General features: G+C 47.0%; 1 protein-coding gene across 1 annotated transcript in view; it reads right to left on the reverse strand.

Annotated features, from left to right (window-relative positions):
- The window catches only part of Xpo1 (exportin 1), a 40,733-nt gene extending 33,021 nt beyond the window's left edge, over positions 1 to 7,712 (reverse strand). The window contains exons 1-2 of the mRNA XM_051164974.1: positions 7,623 to 7,712; positions 2,239 to 2,370 (exon numbers count right to left, since the gene is read on the reverse strand). Of these exons, the coding sequence (XP_051020931.1) occupies positions 2,239 to 2,364 (126 nt within the window). The 5' untranslated portion in view covers positions 2,365 to 2,370; positions 7,623 to 7,712. The remainder of the gene's footprint in view (positions 1 to 2,238; positions 2,371 to 7,622) is intronic.
- Between the last annotated feature and the right edge of the window lie 11,104 nt (positions 7,713 to 18,816).

An 18,816-nucleotide genomic window follows, 5' to 3' on the forward strand; every position in this document is an offset into this window, starting at 1 on the left:
ATCACCTCATCCCCTAAAAACCACACAGAACAACTTCCAGCAGACAATTATCCAAGGAACCTCATGTTGGCAACAATACTTGTGCTATAAAATGACAAGACTGTGGGGTCAAAAGAGAGTACTTGAGACTGGTTCTGAGCCTGGCACCTAGACAACTTTGGTGTTCGTTCCTGAACCTCCTGTCTCCCCAGTGCTGGGAGAACAAAAGGCACGCTCCACCACAACCAATTTTATTAAAGGGTTTCTGCTCCAATTTCAGAACATTTTATTCTATTTCTCAACACATATTTACTTGTATGTGCCCCAAGCCACACAATCAGTTCTCTCCTTCTACCAGGTGGGTCCCAGGGATTGAACGCAGCTTGTTACATTATCACCAGGCCAACTGCACAGAATTTTTCTCAAAACTAGTTTTACAAATACTGCAGTTTGTGCCAGGCAATGGTGGCACACGCCTTTAATCCCACCACTTGGGAGGCAGAGGCAGGCTAATCACTGTCAGTTCGAGGCCAGCCTGGTCTACAAAGCAAGTCTAGGACAGCCAAGGCTACACAGGGAAACACTGTCACGGAAGAGGGGAAAAAAAAAAAAATTTCCCTGGCTGGAGTAGGCTGGACTAACTAACCACAGACTCCTTCCTGCCTCCACCTCTCAGAATGCTGAAATTAAAGGAGCATACCACATGTGGCTCATATTGGATTTTTAGATAAACACCTGAAAGACTTCTGCAATTTCCTTTTTTTTTTTTTTTTTTTTAAGACAAGGTTTCTCTGTGTAGCCTTGGCTGTCCTGGACTCACTTTGTAAACCAGGCTGGCCTCAAGCTCAGTGATCCACCTGCCTCTGCCTCCTGAGTGCTGGGACTAAAGGCGTGCGCCACTATGCCTGGCCTGACTTCTGCAATTTCAATGTTTAAAAATTGGGAGTAAGAGGCCTAGTAGCCATACCTACTATGGCTAGTAGTCCAATCTGAGTCTCATCGCCAGAATCTGCATATAAGCAACTAGGTAGTACAATGGAACCCACACGCACAAACCAAACAAATGTTAAAATCTATTAAAAATAGGATATTAAGCCGGGCGGTGGTGGCACACGCCTTTAATCCCAGCCCGTGGGAGGTCTACAAATAGAGTCCAGGACAGTCAAGGCTTGAAAAACAAAACAAAACAAAAAGGAAGATATTAAAAACCTGGCAGTTAGAGCTGGAGAGATAGCTCAGTGGATAAGAGCACTGGCTGCTCTTCTAGAGGACCCTAGCTCCATTCTCAGCACCTACATGGCCCCTCACGACTGTCTGTAACTCCCAATTCTAGGGTATCTGACAGCCTCACACAGACATTCATGCAGGTAACACACCAATATTAGTTAAAAAAGAAAAGTTGAGGGCTGGAGAGATGGCTCAGTAGTTAAGAGCACCGCCTGCTCTTCTAGAGGTCCTAAGTTCAATTCCCAGCAACCACATGGTGGCTCACAGCCATCTGTAATGTGATCTGGTTGTCATGGCACACATTTCATCCCAGCACTATGGAGGCGAGGCAGAGGCAGGCAGCTCTCTGAGTACCACGCACAAAATGACACACATATCAGATAGACATTCATAAATATATGTAAAGGTATCAATAACCTTAGTGACAGTGGGTTCTATTTTAAGAAGATTAAGTGTTTGGTACACGCCTTTAATCCCAGCACTTGGAAGGCCAAGGCAGGCTGATCTCTGTGATTTTGAAGCCAGCTTGGTCTACAGAGCCAGGACAACCACAGCTGCTACAGAGAAACCCTGTCTGGAAAAACAAAAACAAGCAAAAAAAGAACTGACAAATGGAGGCTGGAGATGGTTCCATAGTTCCAGAGCTCAGTTCCTAGCATCCACTATCGGGCAGCTCACAACTGCCTAAAACTGCAGCTCCAGGATATTTGGCCTCCAAAGTACCACCTCCCCCAAAACACCAGGACTGGTGGTACATGCCCAGAAATGAGCAGATCTCTATAAGTTGGGGCCAGCCTGGTCTACAGTTGAGTGTCTCAAAAGGAAAAATAACTAGAAAAAAGAAAAGCCAGACAATTATTTTGCTAATTTTCACTCTTGACTATGTCCAACATTAATACTTTCCCCAGACTAATTATTATTAAATAATTCCAGATTTATATAAACTATAGAATATATTTTTTAAAAACAGAGAAGTCTCAACTACTTTGTTATAGTTTAATAATTCTGTAAGGTTCTGGTCGTCTACTTTACCTGGGCTCCTTCTCCATGGTATAAGCAATTCACCACATTGTCTAAAAGGTTGATGTCCAATTTTTGGCTGAAATCAAGCAGCTGACGAGCTGCATGGTCTGCTAACATTGTCATAATTGCTGGCATAGATTACTGGAAGAAAAAAAATGAAGTTATTTAAGTTTGGATAGCAATAACACTCAAATTTTCTAAAGTAAGTTAACCTCAAAACACTGTTCATATACATGCGTGGATCACAGAAATTTTATTATGAAACAAGTAAAAGCAAAAGCAACATTATATTACTAAGCTGGTCTACATATAACTGCAGTGTGACTGGGTTCCTTCTACTTTCCTTGTATATTACTAGTCCACTTACATTTGTAATCTATCCACTATGATGCCATAGCCCTGTAAGTTTTCTTGGGGTGGGGGTGGGGTAAGGTGTGATTGTGAGGGCAGAGACAGAAAGGGTTTCACTAAGTAAGCCACCAGTTTCCCAAGTGTGGGGACCATGGGAGTGTGACCTTGAGCAGGCTAGGCCTGGCTCACCTGAATCTCCATGCAGCAAGAATGACCTTGCACTTCTGACCCTTCCACCTTTCCTTCTCCAGCCCCTGTGTATCTAGTCTAGAGTGCTGAGGACAGGTGCTAGGCAGGCACTCTACCAGCCCTCTTTACAAGTTATTTCAACATTTTACATGTGATTTCAAGAATTAAAAAAAAAAAAATTCTAAGTGAATCTTGTGAATAGCTTAGTCTCCCACAGACAGGACAATGTGACATCGATTTTTGTATTGAACATGGTGGTGGCAAGACTAGTCTAATGTATCTTGGTACCCAATACCCTTAACTGCTACAGAAGTTATTTTCTACATTCAAACCACTCAACTGCATTGCTTTCTACCCTCACTGTGGCTGAGCATTAAAATGGCACCAACACCAAGGGCATGGTATTACATGCATATCATCTCAGCACTTGGAAGGTTGAGACAAGGAGGTCTTTAATTTGAAGCCAACCTGGGCTACATCTGATAAGTGCCACGCCAGACTGGGAGATACTCCATGCCGGGTGTGGTGGCACCTGTCTGTAATCCCAGCACTAGGGAGGCGGAGGCAGAGGCAGAGGCAGGCTGATCTGTGAGTTCGAGGTGAGGCCTGGTCTACAAAGCAACTCCAGGATAGCCAAAGCTACACAGAGAAAACCATAAGGGGGTGGGGGGAGGAAGGAAGGAAAATATGCCATGACTTCAAAGTTAGCATGTACTATACATATACAGTAAGGCCCTGTCTCAAAAGGCTGGGTGAGGGGAGGAATAAAGCTAAGGTGCTCCCCTGATTCTAAGGAATTCTGAGCCACCCCCCCAGAATGTGTAGCCCTACTGACTCAGCCAGGAAATCTTGAGTATTAGCTTTGAGAAACCAACCAGGAGAGAGGAACATGGCGGGGCTCAGGCCTCTAATCCCAGCATTAAGGAGGTTTAGGTAAGAGGATCACACTTCCTGCACTAGAGGCCAGTCTGAGTTACACAGTAAGAACTTGTCTAAAACAAACAAAAAACAAGAAAACAAGGCTGGGCTTGGCAGTGAACACTAGGGGGTCAGAGGCAGGTAAAGCTCTGAGAAGCCAGCCTGAGCTACACAATCCCAGGACAGCTAGAGCTATGTAATAAAGAAGCTGCCCCAAACAAAACTAATAAAGCAATAGCAAAAGAAAAAAATATTATATTCTGGACAACAGGGGCCTGCAAGATGGCTCAGTAGCTAATGCCAAGTAGCCAGCTCTCAACCCAAAAAGGACCCCGCCCCCCTGCAGAGACCTGACCCCCCACAAGGTAACCAAGTTACCTATCCAGAGTACACACAAGCAAAGAAACGTTCTGCCAACTTTTCTTCTTTTTGTGGTACTGAGGGGCTGTGAATACTAGGCACAGCAGCGTTGCTAAGCTCTTCTCCAACCCTTGGGTTTATTTTCAGATAGCGCTCACTGTGTTGCTCAGGGGCACTGTAGCCAGGCCACCCTTGACCTCGCCATCCTTCTGTCCCAGACTCACCAGTTTGGGATTACAGGCCTGACTTGTACCAGAGCTGCTCAGGTACATCACTTATGTGGCAAGTCTCCTGTCTCAACCTTCAGGCACTGTGAGCCACCACAGCTGGAGTCTAACTCAAATGTAAACAATTTGCATACCATTTAAAGAGGATATCTTAAATGTATCCATGACACCTTTTACAGCAGCATTATTTCCAGGATTGGGAAATAAATAACAGATTTGATCACACAGTTTTTGAACAACCAGGTTGGTAAGATAAAGTTGCTTTTAAGACTTTATTTTTAAATTGTGTGTTTTTGTGTGTGTGCAGAGGCCAGAGCCATGTCAGATCCCACCTGAGCTGGAGTCACAGTGATTATGGCAGAATGGGTACTGACGAGGTCCTCTCCAAGTACAGGAGGAATTCTTAACTGCTGAGCCATTGAGTCCCACCCTTTTTTAAGATAACAGTTTGAAACTTGTACAAAGTGGAGGCTTGGTGGTTAAGGTCTAATATCCCAGCACCTAAAAGATGAAGCTAGAAGTGTGAATTCCAGGTTATCTTGGACTGCAGAGATCCTGACTCAAAGAACGAGACCAGGAGTTTCTCCACTGTATTTCTGAGAGTGCTGCTGATGAACTTCAATTTAAATGCAAAGGCTTTATTAAGGATGTCCAAGATATAAATTAGTCACAATAAACCACAAATGAGGCTTGGCTCAGTTAGCAGAGCGCTCCACCATGCATGAAGCCCTGGGTCTGAAACCTGGGTGGTGATGTGCATCTGTAATCCCAGGACCTCGGCCATCCTCGCCTACAGTGTGAGGCCAGCACAAGCTGTGCAGCCCTGCAACTGATAATCAGGCCAAGGCTAAACAAAGTCCCGAGGATAAACCCAGCATACTACAGTAATAGACAAAGGCAAGAGGATGACAAGGCCAAGGCCTGCCTATTAATGTCCTCTTTTCAAGACTCCACATGCTCTGTCATATAGGCAGAGGTATACTTACAAATAAATTAATGTGGACTAGAGAGATGGTTCAGAGGTTAAGAGCACTGACTGCTCTTCCAGAGGTCCTGAGTTCAATTCCCAGCAACCACATGGTGGCTCACAGCCATCTATAAATGAGATCTGATGCCCTCTTCTGGCTGCAGATGGACATGTAGACCATTCTATACATAGTAAATAAATAAATGAATAAGTAAATCTTTAAAAATTAATTAATGTAAAAACAAAGAAACTGGGCTGGAGAGACGGCTCAGAGGTTAAGAGCCCTGGCTGAGTTTTCAGAGGACCTCAGGTTCAATTGCCAGCACCACATTAGCTCACACCTGTCTGTACTCCAGTTTCAGGATTTGACACCTCCACATAGACATACATGCAGGCAAAACACCAATGGACATAAAGTAAACATACACTATATATCTAGAAAATGGAGAAACTGCCTGGCATAATTATACTAACTTATTTATTAAATAACTAAATAATACATTAAAATACATATTTTTTTAAAAGCCTGCAATCCAAGGAAGATTAACACCAAGGCTAGCAACTTCATTTACATGAAGTTCAAAAACAAAACCCCTTCAAGAATTCAAAGAGGTTATAACATCTCAGAAGAGGTGCAAGCACTCACTGGCTGGGACTCACAGTGAGGCCATGTCTGGAAAAGGAGAAAACAAATCTAAACATTATACAAGAGGAAGTAAATTCCACAAACATGGCTATGCTTTGATACCTTCAAGTGCCATACTTTTTATAGATTAACAGAATTTCTGACTTTTTGGTTTAAAATTGCAATCAACTTTTCTCTGACACTATCACAATTTACAGCTTTTAAAAAAGCAACAAAATATTAGTCAGGTGGCCCTACCCCAAAAATTTCATTTTCATGTTGGTCTGACTTCTTTAATAAAAGTTCTGATGGGGGAGGGGCCCAATCTAAGAATACTGAAATATAGTTGTTGGCCTTTCTCGAACCAGAAGTTATCTTTCAAAATGACCTACCTATTCTTTAACTGTATAGGTAATCCAGAAATGGCGGCTTTGTGGTCAATGCCAACCACATTTAGTAGCCCAGAGCAATATCCCAATATTCTTTCCACTACCAGGCGTGACACATAGGCTTAAGATACATAATCATGCACCAAGTTTAGCTATAGCCGGATTTTTTCGCCAGAATACCCTTTCTTGTTGGTATCCCCCAATCCCAAATTCCACTCAGACTGTTAACAGTAGGGAGCCATCCTGCAATGCTGTGACTCTACAAGTGATCACCGATATACCTTCAACGTACCGCAAGCAGCAGACACACTACCTATCCGTTCCCATGCAAAAACCAGAGAATCCTAACTATATGGCTTGGAGGTAACTTCACACTAGGTAAAAATACAAGAGGATACAAAAGACTGCTACTTCGGTGTGTGGGCAATCGCCTGCTTCATTCAGTAAGAAACACACGCCTCACTTGGGAGGGCCCGCCCTCCCCTGGCTTCCCACCCGAACGACTCTCAGCACTTCTAACTATAGCTCACAGGGGCACGCATTCACCCCGCCCATACTCGGAGGAGGCATTTAGACCCGGCGCCTTAAGTTCACCGCCCCATTCTCTATGCAGCATGTCCTCTGAGTGATCCGAGGTCCCGCCTCGGCGAGTCTTTAGTGCATCCTCTACTACCACCCCAACCTCAGGAGACTAAGGGACTCAGGGAGGGCACCATTCACTGTCCACGACCAGCGATAAATTATTCCACCAAGACACAGAAGACCTGGGCGGAAAAAAAAAAAAAAAAAAAAAAACTAAAACCCTAAACCACGAAACTCCATTTGCAGATCTCCGAAAAAAATAAATTAATTTATCTTTCCGACGTCTTGTTCCCTACACACAAAACCACCAACAACAAACCACCCACAAGGCTTTCGAGTTTCCTCGCAGAAAAAGGGACTCGGTAGCCCCTCCCTCCCTCCCCCATCCCAAGCTCTCCACCGAAGGGGCCACGTGATGCAGGCGGACGTTTCAATGCTGCTGCACTAAATATTTCTGGAAACTTCCACTCCTAATAATTTACAGAGACGTTCCTGAGATCACCCCAACTCTCCCCAGCCCTTTGGACTGGGGAAGCCCTTCCACCCACGCGCAGGGGCTCAACCTCACTACCACGCTGCTCGCCTTCCTCCACCCGCACACGCCAATGACCCAGCAAGCGCTCCCCTCCCGCGGCCGCCTCCCCGCCTCCATCGCCGAACGACAGAAGCGCTTCCATTCAATCGCAGGCTCCGCCGAGGGCCCCGCGCCCGCCGCCCGCCTCGCCTCGCCTCACGCCGGCCGCGCCGCCGCCCGACCCTCGGCCCCGAGCACACGACCGACTTACCCAGAAATTCAACCAACTGCTTCTTCCTTCCTTGTCCGGGCTTGGGGCGAGGGAAGGTGGAGAGGAGGGAAAGGAGGGGGGAGGGGGGGAAATCAAGGTGGGTTTCACAGTTTTCCCACCTTAAAAAAAAAAGAAATTTAAAAGAAAGAGAAGGGCAAAAAAAAAAAAAAAAAGCTCAATATTTACTATTCCAGGGACAACTCCACCCAACACACACTCACGCACACACACGCGCGCACGCACACTCACACACACCACACACACACACGCGCGCGCGCCCCACCAAAAAGGGGAATTAATCCGAGGAATAAATGCTCCCGCCCGGCTGGGGAGGGAAGAAAGGGGGAGGGGAGCGGACCAGTCCGGGAGACGGAGCCCAGGACCCTCCAGCCACAGGCGGCGGCGGCGGCGGGAGCAGCAGCACGAGTCCGCACGGCCGGGGCCGCTCTGCCGCCAGTTGCAGTCCGGCTCCCCCTACCACTCGGGGCTCGCTCGCTCTCTCACGCCGCTCCGGCGCCGGGCCCCCCCAACCGGGCTCGCCTAAACTTTCCTCCCCCCTTCGCGTGCTCCTCGGCGACTGGTGGCTCCCCCCTCCCCCTCGGGATGGTTGCACGGCTGCTGCAGCAAAGGCTGGAACAGGCACGGCTGCCGGGGCTGTAGCGACTGTCGCTGTTGCTGATGCTGAAGCTCCCGCTGCTCCTGCTGCGGCCGCTGCAGCCGCTTCTCCCCCTCCTCCTAGTGCCTCAAACTCGGAACCGGTTGAAACCGGTTCAGACTGGGAGATTCCATCTCGGTTGAGTTTTTCAGCCCATGGCGCCGCGGAGCGTTTGGAACCTGGGCCTCCGCCCCCAGGCCGCGCGCCCATTGGTCGGCCCCGGCCACAGCCGCGCCATCGGCCTCGCTCTTATTGGCCCGAGCGCCCGTCAGTTCTACCTCAAGGGCTCCACACGAGCCTGCCGCTTCGGCCCCCGCCTCTTTCCAGCAGTGATTTGCCCGCAGAGTGGGGGAGGGGAGGCGGGGCGGGACGCGAAGGAGGGAGCGGGAAGGGGGGGAGCCAGGAGGGGGGGAGTGGAGGTGGGACGTAGAACCGAGCCCAGCGAAGCAGCCAGCGGAGAAGTCTCACCGGGGATTGGCTGGAGCGAGCTGTCAGTCAAGCGCAGCCCGCCTTCGGCTTCCCCTCCCCCCTCTCGCGGCTCCCCCCCTCCCGGTCCCTCGCTTGCAAGCCCCGCCTTTCCGGCTCGCCCATTGGCTGGGCGCCTTTGGTGACGGAGAGGGTGGGGCTCGCCCGTGATCTGGAGGCGGCGGGAGTTTGAGCGCGGAGCGCGCGCCGCTCTTCTCTTCTCCCTGCTTTCCCGGTTCCCAGGCGGCCCGCCCTCTGGGGCTCCCGCCAACCTCGGGGGCCTCGGCCTGGGGCCCCAGCAGCCTCGTGTCGCCTGGGGTCTGAGCTTGGGAAACGGAGGACACACTCTCTGTTGTTTCTACATCTGCATAGGCGGAGGCCAAAGACCAAAAGGAAGGCGTAGGTGCCGGATCGTAGGCCCCTGGGCCTTGGATCCATTGTAAAGGCCTGGGTTTGGGACACTTGCAGTTGGGGGTCGGGGATACCACGAGCAGGGGTGAGCCTAAACCGTGCGGCGCCTCGTGATCTCAGAGTCCTGGGAACCGTGCCTAGCGAGCCTCATTAAAAATGTAAGTCTTCCAGCATTTGAGAGGCAGAGCCAGGTAGATCGCTGTGAGTTCGAGGTCAGCCTGGTCTACACAGAGAAACCCTGTCTCCAAAAACCAAAAAAAAAAAGTCTCAGAGTCAGGTGGGTTGATAAGAGTTCGAGGCCAGCCTGGTCTACAAAGTGCGTCCAGGACAGCCAAGGCTACACTGAGAAACCCTGTCTCGAAGAAACAAAAATGTAATTCTCTCCCTAGACTGCTTCAACAAGAAATTTCTCGTCCCAAAAGTTAAAGCGCTCGCCGGGTGTGGTGGCGCACGCCTTTAATCCCAGCACTCGGGAGGCAGAGGCAGGTGGATCGCTGTGAGTTCGAGGCCAGCCTGGTCTACAAAGTGAGTCCAGGACAGCCAGGGCTACACAGAGAAACCCTGTCTTGAAAAAACAAAAAATAAAAAGCCCAAAAGTTAAAATACTCAAACTCCTGTTACTAACTTAACAATGCATATAAACTATTCTTGTGCCAACTTGCTCCAACTTGGTGCCCTTAATCTGCCACACTCAGTTTATCTTTGGTTGTTTTCCTTTGCACACTTCATCTTCAGATAGAACAGTCTATGGAAAGTCTGGAACATGGCTCCCAAGTGCCAGGTCAGTTGTGCTGATGAGGCTTACTTGAGACAGAGCCAGCAGCCTGCAGAGGCAGGCAGATCTCTTGAGTTCAAGGCCAGCCTGGTCTACAGATCGAGTTCCAGGACAGCCAGAGCTACGTAGAAACCTTATCTTGGGGGATTGGGCACAGATCCAGCAGCCCACCAAAATAGACTGGCCTGCTGTGCCAGAAAGAGGTGGCTAAGTGATTTATTAAACAAACCTAGTTGGCCTGGCATACTGGCACAGGCCTGAACTCCCAGCACTTAGGAGGAAGAGGCAGGAAGATTAGGAAGGCAAAGCCATCAGCTACAGAGTAAACTCAATGTCAGTTGGGGGCAGAAGATGCTATCTGTAAACACAAAAACAAATATTAAGGATACAGATCTGATACCCTTCAATAGTTAGAATCAGCCCTACCCCAAGGATAGGGATATGGAAATGTAAATAAGTCAAATACCTGCTATCCAATAGGTATGGAAGACATTTTACGGGATGCTTTATTGAATTCTTTATAGCACCATGAGGAAATTATTTATGCAGAACATCTCTGCCTGTGCCCCCCACAAACACACACACCCCCACACATACAACACATACTACCCCGGATATTTTGTTTGATTGGGTCAGGGGCCACTTGGCACAACACTAGGAGATCAAAGACCTTTGTTGAGTTAACCTGCTGTTTACTTTTTATTTTTCCTTTTTGAGACTTGGGTCTTGATGTATAGCCCTTGCTGGCCTAGAACCAGCAGTAATCATCCTGCCTCTGCCTCCCTAGTGCCACCATACCCTGCTAAATAGTTAAGTGTCTTTCTTTTACACAGGGACTGGATACCGTGCACAGGCTGACCTTAAACTTGAGAATTTCTTGTCTTTGTCTCAAGTGCTGGCTGGGATTACAGGTGTATGCTCTTCTGAAAAGTACTCTTTGTAGCAGGGCTTGGTGGCACACACCTTTAAATGCCAGCCCTGGGGAGGCAGAGGCAGACAGATCACTGTGAGTTCAAGGCCATCTTGGGCCAGCCAGAGCTATATTGTGAGACTCTGTCTTAAAAACAAACAAGCCGGATGTGGTGGTGCATGCCTTTAATCCCAGCACTTGGAAGGCCAAGGCAAGCAGGTCACTGTGAGTTCGAGGCCAGGCTGGTCTACAAAGTGAGTCCAGGATAACCAAGGCTACACAGAGAGACCTAAACCAAAGAACAAACAAACAAGCCAGGCCCAGTGGCACACACCTGTAATCCCAGCACTCTGGGAGGCAGAGGCAGATGGTCACTGTGAGTTCCAGGTCAGCCTACTCTACAAAGTGAGCCAAGAACAGCCAAGGCTACAAAGAGAAACCCTGTCTTGAAAAACAAAAATAAATAAAAATAAATAGGACTATATGTACCACCTGCCTCTGCCTTCCAAGTGCTGGGATTAAAGGCGTGGGCCACCACGCCCGGCATTAAATAGGACTATATTCTATCATGGTTAACAATTCTAACAATGGCAAAAGAAATAGAGTATAACTCCCTCTCCCATCCTTTTTCTTACCCAGAAGCACTTGTGTGAACTACAGCTCTTTAGCATGCACCCCTCATCCCCGTTTAACATGGTCTCCTGTAGCCTAGTCCTGTAGGCTGGTCTTGAACTTTTGGTCTTTCTCCCTCCACTGCCTAGTGCTGGGATTATGGGTAAGGACCACAATATTCGCTCTCCCCATCTTTTCAATGTCATAAATGATTCAACAGTTTACTTGTAGTGGATAGTTAAGCTATTTCCTCTTTTGCTTGTGACAAACAAGGCTCCAGTTAGTAATTTTGTACACTTATCTTCTGGCACAAATATGGACGTATCTCCAGGGTAAAGTCCCACACTCAGAATTACAGTGTCAAAGGCCATGCATATTTGTTTTGATAGATACTGCCAAAGTGTCCCCTGAGAGATTTTATTGGTTTAGACACAGGATCTCACATTGTCTGGAAATGACCTTCTACTTTTTTGTTTTGGTTTTTGGTTTTTTGGTTTTTTGCTTGTTTGTTTTGATTTTTCAAGTCAGGGTTTCTCTGTGTAGCTTTGGCTGCCCTGGATTTGCGTTGTGGCCAGGCTGTCCTCGAACTCATATTGATCCACCTGCCTCTGCCTCCTGAGTGCTGGGATTAAAGGCGTGTCTACCACGACCAGCTGAGAGGACCAACTCTTAAAGTTGTCCTCTAACCTTTATACACAGGTGTGGCATACCCTCCCCCAAGGGATAGATGGATGGAAAGATGGCTAGGTGCATAGATGTAATTCAGAATACAAAATTTAAAAAAAGAAAGGAAAAAAAATTTTTAAAAGATTTGTGTATTATTATATATACAGTGCTCTGCCTGCACATATACCTGCAGGCCAGAAGAAGGCATCAGATCACATTACAGATGGTTGTGAGCCACCATGTGTTTGCTGGGAATTGAACTCAGGACCTCCGGAGAAGCACTCAATGCCCTTCACCTCAGAGCCATCTCTCCAGGTCCAGAATACAAATTTTTAATTAAAAAAAAAAAAAAGGCTGGCATGATTTTGACACTGTGATCCTAGCACTTAAAAGATTGAGGCAGGAAGATCAGGAGTTCAAAACCAGCTGTGGGGGCTGGAGAAATGGCTCAGAGGTTAAGAGCACTGGCTATTCTTCCAAAGGTCCTAAGTTCAAATTCCCAGCAGAGTGGCTCCTAACCATTTGTAGTGAGATCTGGTGCCCTCTTCTAGTGTGCAGGTATACATGCAGGCAAAACACTGTATTATAATAATAATAATAATAATAATAATAATAATAATAATAATAATAATAGGTATGTAAAAAGGTTCGGGCTAGTAAAGTCCAGTGGTGAAACTCTTTAATAGAGAGGCAGAGGCAGGTGAACCTCTATGAGTTTCAAGGCTAGCCCGATCAACATAAAGAGTTTCAGACCAGCCAGGGCTAAATAGTAAGACCCTGTCTAAAAAAAAAAAAAAAAAAAAAGACACAGTCTTGCCAAGCCACATGAGGTCAGCCTGGGGCAATTCTTTCTTTTTCCTGCCTCTCCTGTCTCTTTCTGATGCTGGCCAGTCTTTTTTTTTTTTTTTTTTTTTTTTTCCTTCTTCTTCTTCTTTTTTTAGATTTATTTTATTTATATGAACGCTCTATCTGCAGGAACCAGAAAAGGGCATCAGATCACATTACAGATGGTTGTGAGCCACCATGTAGTTGCTGGGAATTGGACTCAGGACCTCTGGAAGAGCAGACAGTGCTCTTAACTGTTGAGCCATCTCTCCAGCCCCCTAAGCTGACCAGTCTTAAGGATGCTTTTCTGGTACCCTAAAGCTCCCTTCCCTAGTATGTAGCTGCTTGTCATCTGAGTGTCTGGTCTCCATGCCAGCTTAAATAGCATGGCATTTACATTTCCCTTCTCTCTCCCCCTGAGATGGGAGTAGGGAGGCAGATGTGAGGTTTACAGTTTCCATTGTAGGAGCTTCTTTTTTCTTTTTCTCCATTATTATTTTTTTATTTTATTATTTTCTCATTATTTTGGTTTATCTAGACAGGATTCCTCTGTGTAATAGCCCTGGCTCTCCTGGACTTGCTTTGTAGACCAAGCTGGACTCGACATCACAGACATCTCCCTGCCTCTGCCTCCCTGAGTGCTTGGATTACAGGCGTGCACCACCACACCCAGCCCAGAGCTTTTCTTTTTAAGTTCTAATAAAATTGCCCTTGGAAGAAAAATTGCTCTTGAGCTGGAAAAAATAAGAAAGAAAAGCCAGCCTAAGTTACATGAGACCCTAGATATAAAACATACATAAATAAATTATTTATTAATTTTAGAAAGGACTGAGACAGCCGGCTGGTGGTGGCACACACCTGTAATCCCAGTACTCAGGAGGCAAAGGCAGGCGGATCAGTGAGTTCCAGGCCAGCCTGGTCTACAGAGAGAGTTCCAGGATAGCCAGGGCTACACAGAGAAACCCTGTCTGGGTATGGGGGGGGGGGGACACGGGACAGAAGCATGGACAGGCGAGGCTATGCTCCTATGCTCAGCAGGAGAGCATCTGCCTGTCATCACAATGCTCTAGGTTCAATTCCTAGTACCAAAACCAAGCAGAACAAAAGTGCACGGTATTGTCTGCAGTGCTGGAATCAGGGCACATCACAGGTAGGGCAGAAATGAAGATAAGCAGTAAAAAGTGGAACAGTTCCAGAACAGCCAGTGTCCTGTGGAGAGACCCTGTCTCAAGCCCCACCCCATCCCCCAAGAGAAAAAAATATACTAATGAGGGGCTCGAGAGGTGCTCGGTGGTTAGGAGCATTTGCTCCTCATGCCGAGGACCTGACTTTGTTTCCCAGAACCCAAGAGGGGTTCACAATCATGAATAACTCTAGTTCCAGGGCAATCCAGTATCTCCTTCCAACCTTCACAGACACATGTGGCACATAGATATACGTGCTGAAGAAATGCATAAAAATAATTGAATACATATTTTTAAAAAATCAAAAAATTTTAAAAGTATACAAACCGAGTGGTGGTGGTGCATGCATTTAATCTCAGCGCTGTGGAGGCAGAGGCAGGTGAGGCCAGCCTGGTCTACAGAGCTAGTTCCAAGACAACCAAAACAAAAACAAAACAAAACCAAAATAACAACAACAACAAAGTATAATAACAACTAACCAGGAGACTTAGAGAGTCGCAACTGGTCCAGGAGGAGATGCTGGTGGCATCTAATAGAGGTCAGGAATGCTGCAATGCAACACAAGTCAACACCTCAGCAGCTGTTCACAACCCTCCCCCCAAAAAGGCTAACAACAGCACGGGATTGAAAACAGACTGAAGTTATTCCAGCCCACTGAGGGAAGGAGGAGACGGAGAGAAAGCTGCCAGCCAACTGGATCCACACTCTTCAAACTTCACCATTAAACAGGAAACACCCGACAGGCCTATGGATGTGCATCTTTTTGACGTGGATCGGCACAGGCCTGAAATCGTTCTCTAGGAAACTTTCAAGCAGTGCTGACAACAGTCCACCAGCTATAGTCTCAATAAAGAGACTTGGGTTATTCAGTGAGGTGTCCTGGGATAGATTGAACACAGAGACTATGATTTGAACTAAGCCAGGCACAGTGAAGCAAGCCTTTAAACTCAGCACAGGAAAAACAGAAGCAGGTGGATTTCTGTGAGTTCGAGGCCAGCCAGGTCTACATAATGAGACCCTGTCTCAAACAAACAACAACCAAAAACCAAAAAAGAAAGGAAAAACAGAACAAAAAAACTTGAGTGGAGCTGTGCATGGTAGCCCCCTCCCCCAACCCCAGCATCCGGGCAGCAGAGGAATAAGGAAGTTCAAGGTGATCCTCAGCTACATAGAGAATTCAGGTGTGAGGGTACACAGGGAGACTATCTCACATAATAACGATAATGATGATGATAATTTGCTAGAAATCACATAACAGTGGTTATTGTTTCCAAACTGTCAAACCAACATACGTTATTGTCATTTTCCTTGGTCACCTCCCAGAACTTAAAGGTAATAAGACCCTGTTTTGAAGACACTATACACCTCTTGCCTCAGGCCTTGAAGGAACCCAGCTAGACTTGACCTGGAGACAGAAGGGTTGAGGCCCTCCCAGGGGGAGAAGTAAGGCAGAAGAAAATCACTTTCAAACGTGGGTGCTTCCTTCTACAAACTAACTTTGCCTTCATTGTTTGGGATTAAAGGCATGTGCCACCACGCCTGGACCTAAGCTTTTCTTTACCAGAAACTTGCTCTATACCAGGCTGGCCTTGAACTCAGATCTACTTGCCTCTGGATTAATGGTGTGTTGGTATTCTACACAGACTTAGGAGATCTTTGGATGTGATCTCTTGCCAGAACAGCCATGTTCTGAGTTAACGTTCTTCTACAATGACCAACCTGGCAAGACATCCCCAGCGGCTCCACAGTGGTACTGTTTTCTTGGGGCTAACCAACAGCTGTCTAATTGGATTTAAGGTCCACTTAGTGGTGGAACCGGTGCGTGCACATGATACAGCCAGTCCAGCTAGACAAGTCATAGGCCCTAGCGGAGAACCTACTGCTGTCATTTTCCTAAATCACTGTAGTCCGGACAGTGTTCTCAAGCGCCACCTTTCCACCCACAGATGAGTGCAGCCCTTGCCTCTTTCAAAAGTGCTTCTTCCTACTGCAGCGACCCCAGCTGGCCAGAGTGCAGACACCAGGACTCAGCCCCACCTAATCCATCCACAACCTTATACCTTATACCTAAAACTCATGCGACACTGGAGCCGAAAGTCAAGCACACCGGCTGCTGGACAGTGTCTTCTAGACATGAGAGAAGCTGCACTCAGAATCCCAACGATGCCATTGCATAATGACAGTGCCAGGTGGCATGCCTATGTGCTTACGGGGAACCAAGCAAAGCCCTACCCCTAGATGAAGAGACACAGGAAATCAACAGCTACTGAGAGTGAGAGTAAGTGTTCTCCAGGCATGAGCCCCTTGATAGTTATCCAACCCCAAGTGGCCAGCCTGAAACACGGGTACAGCGGACTCAGTGGGGTGTATACATACATAGAAGGGGGGATGACACTTGTGTAAATGTGGTGCTCGTTTGAAATTCTGGCCTCCAAAGGCATGCATAAGTGCGGTGAGCAGACGTCCCTGCAGACAAAACACCCAAACACATGAAGTAAAAATAAAGCTTAAATTTATTGTATTCTTAGTTCGAGGCCAGCCTGGTCTACAAAGTGAGTCCAGGACAGCAAGGACTACACAGAGAAATCCTGTCTCAGCGGGGGCGGAATTTATTGTATTCTTTTCTTTAATTAAAAAAGAAAAAAAGAAAAAAAAAAAAAAACAGCTGGGCAGTGGTGGCGCACGCCTTTAATCCCAGCACTCAGGAGGCAGAGGTAGGTGGATCGCTGTGAGTTCTAGGCCAGGCTGGTCTACAAAGTGAGTCCAGGACAGGCAAGACTACACAGAGACACCCTGTCTCAAAAAATGAAAAAAAAAAAGAGGGGCTGGAGAGATGGATCAGTGGTTAAGAGTACTGCCTGCTCTTTCAAAGGACCCAGGTTCAATTCCCAGCAACCACATGGCAGCTCACAACTGTCTGTAACTCCAAGATCTGACACCCGCACACCAATGCACATGAATTAAAATTAAATAAAATATTAAAAAAGAAAAGAAAAGAAAAAAATAACAAAACCCCCCAAACAAAACAAAACCAAGCAGGGCATAGTGGTGCACACCTCTAATCCCAGCACTCGGGAGGCAGGGGCAGGTAGATCACTGTGAGTTAGAGGCCAGCCTGGTCTACAAAGTAAGTCCAGGACAGCCAAGGCTACACAGAGAAACCCTGTCTTGAAAACAAACAAACAGACCCAAAAGTATAACAACAAAATAACTAACAGTGCCATGTGGTGGTGGTGCAAGACTTTAATCCCAGCCTTCAGGAGGCAGAGGCAGGTGGATCTCTGAGTTCAAGGCCAGCCTGGTCTATAGAGTGAGTTCCAGAACAGTCAGGGCTACACAGAAACCCTGTCTGAAACAACAAAACAAATAAAACCCAGAAACTTTTTGAAGCCCATTTTATGAGCACACACGCGCACACACACACGCACACACAGACACACATATGATACGGTGGGTAGCACATGCCTGTAATCCTAGCAATTGGAAGGTAGAGACAGGAGATCAGGAATTCAGGGTCTTCCTTAGCTACATAGGAAGGGCCAGGACTGTGTGAGATATATGAAACTTTGTCTTTTTTTTCCTTGTTTGTTTGTTTGTTTCAAGACAGGGTTTCAGGCCAGGTGTGGTGGCACATGCCTTTAATCTCAGCACTCCGGAGGCAGAGGCAGACGATCACTGTGAGTTCGAGGCCAGCGAGTCTAGGGCAGCCAAGGCTACACAGGGAAGTCCTGTCTTGAAAAACCAAAAAAAAAAAGAAAAGAAAGAAAGAAAGTCATGACAGAGTTTCTGTGTATCCCTAATGGTTCTGGAACTCACTCTATAAACCAGGCTGATCCCCAGTAAAACATAAAACCTGGTGTGATGGTGATGGCCTGTCTCAAAAAAATAAACAAATTAAATCAAGAGTAAGGCTTGTACTTGGGGGGTGGTGGCACACACCTTTAATCTCAGTACTTGAGAGGCAGACGCAGGTGGATCTTTGTGAGTTTGAGTCCAAGGCCAGCCTGGTCTACAAAGTGAGTCCAGGATAGCCAAGGCCGCACAGAGAAACCCTGTCTTCAGAAAAACAACGACTACGGTGACGATGACAAAAGAGTGAGACTTGTTATAACAAAGAACAAGAAACAAGGATGAGCATGTAGCTCCCTTGGTGCAGAGCTTGGCTGCGGCCACCCACACAGCCCTGAGCTGGATTCCTAGCCCACTTGCACTGGATGTGGTGATACCTTAGGGGGTAGAGGAAGGAGTGTCATAGTTCAGCATCATTGGCTACACAAGAAAGCAAATGCGGGTGAGCTTGTGGGCAAGAGAAAATCTCTATACAGTGCTGAGGCCACTGTGAGCTAGTCCAGTTTCAATGGAAGGCTATAGCATTTCTAAAAAAAAAAAAAAAAGTAAAATAAAAACTAATAATAGATCTGTCATATAACCCAGTCAAAGGGCACCCAGGCAACATCCCACAGATAATTTGTGTACCCATGTCTGTTGCAGCACCATTCACTACAGCTTAGCTATGGGGCCAAGCTAGGTGCCCAAGAGAGGAATGAGTAAGGGCAATGGGGTTTATATCACGCAATAAAATTATAATAAATTTTATTATTTGCCTATTTGTGGCACGCGTGTGTGTGCGTATGCAGTGTGTGTATGGGTTTGTGTGTGCACGCACACAGAAATATGCCTGTGGGGGGGGG

The sequence above is a fragment of the Acomys russatus genome, chromosome 22 (assembly GCF_903995435.1).
Source record: "Acomys russatus chromosome 22, mAcoRus1.1, whole genome shotgun sequence".
NCBI classification, from domain to species: domain Eukaryota; kingdom Metazoa; phylum Chordata; class Mammalia; order Rodentia; family Muridae; genus Acomys; species Acomys russatus.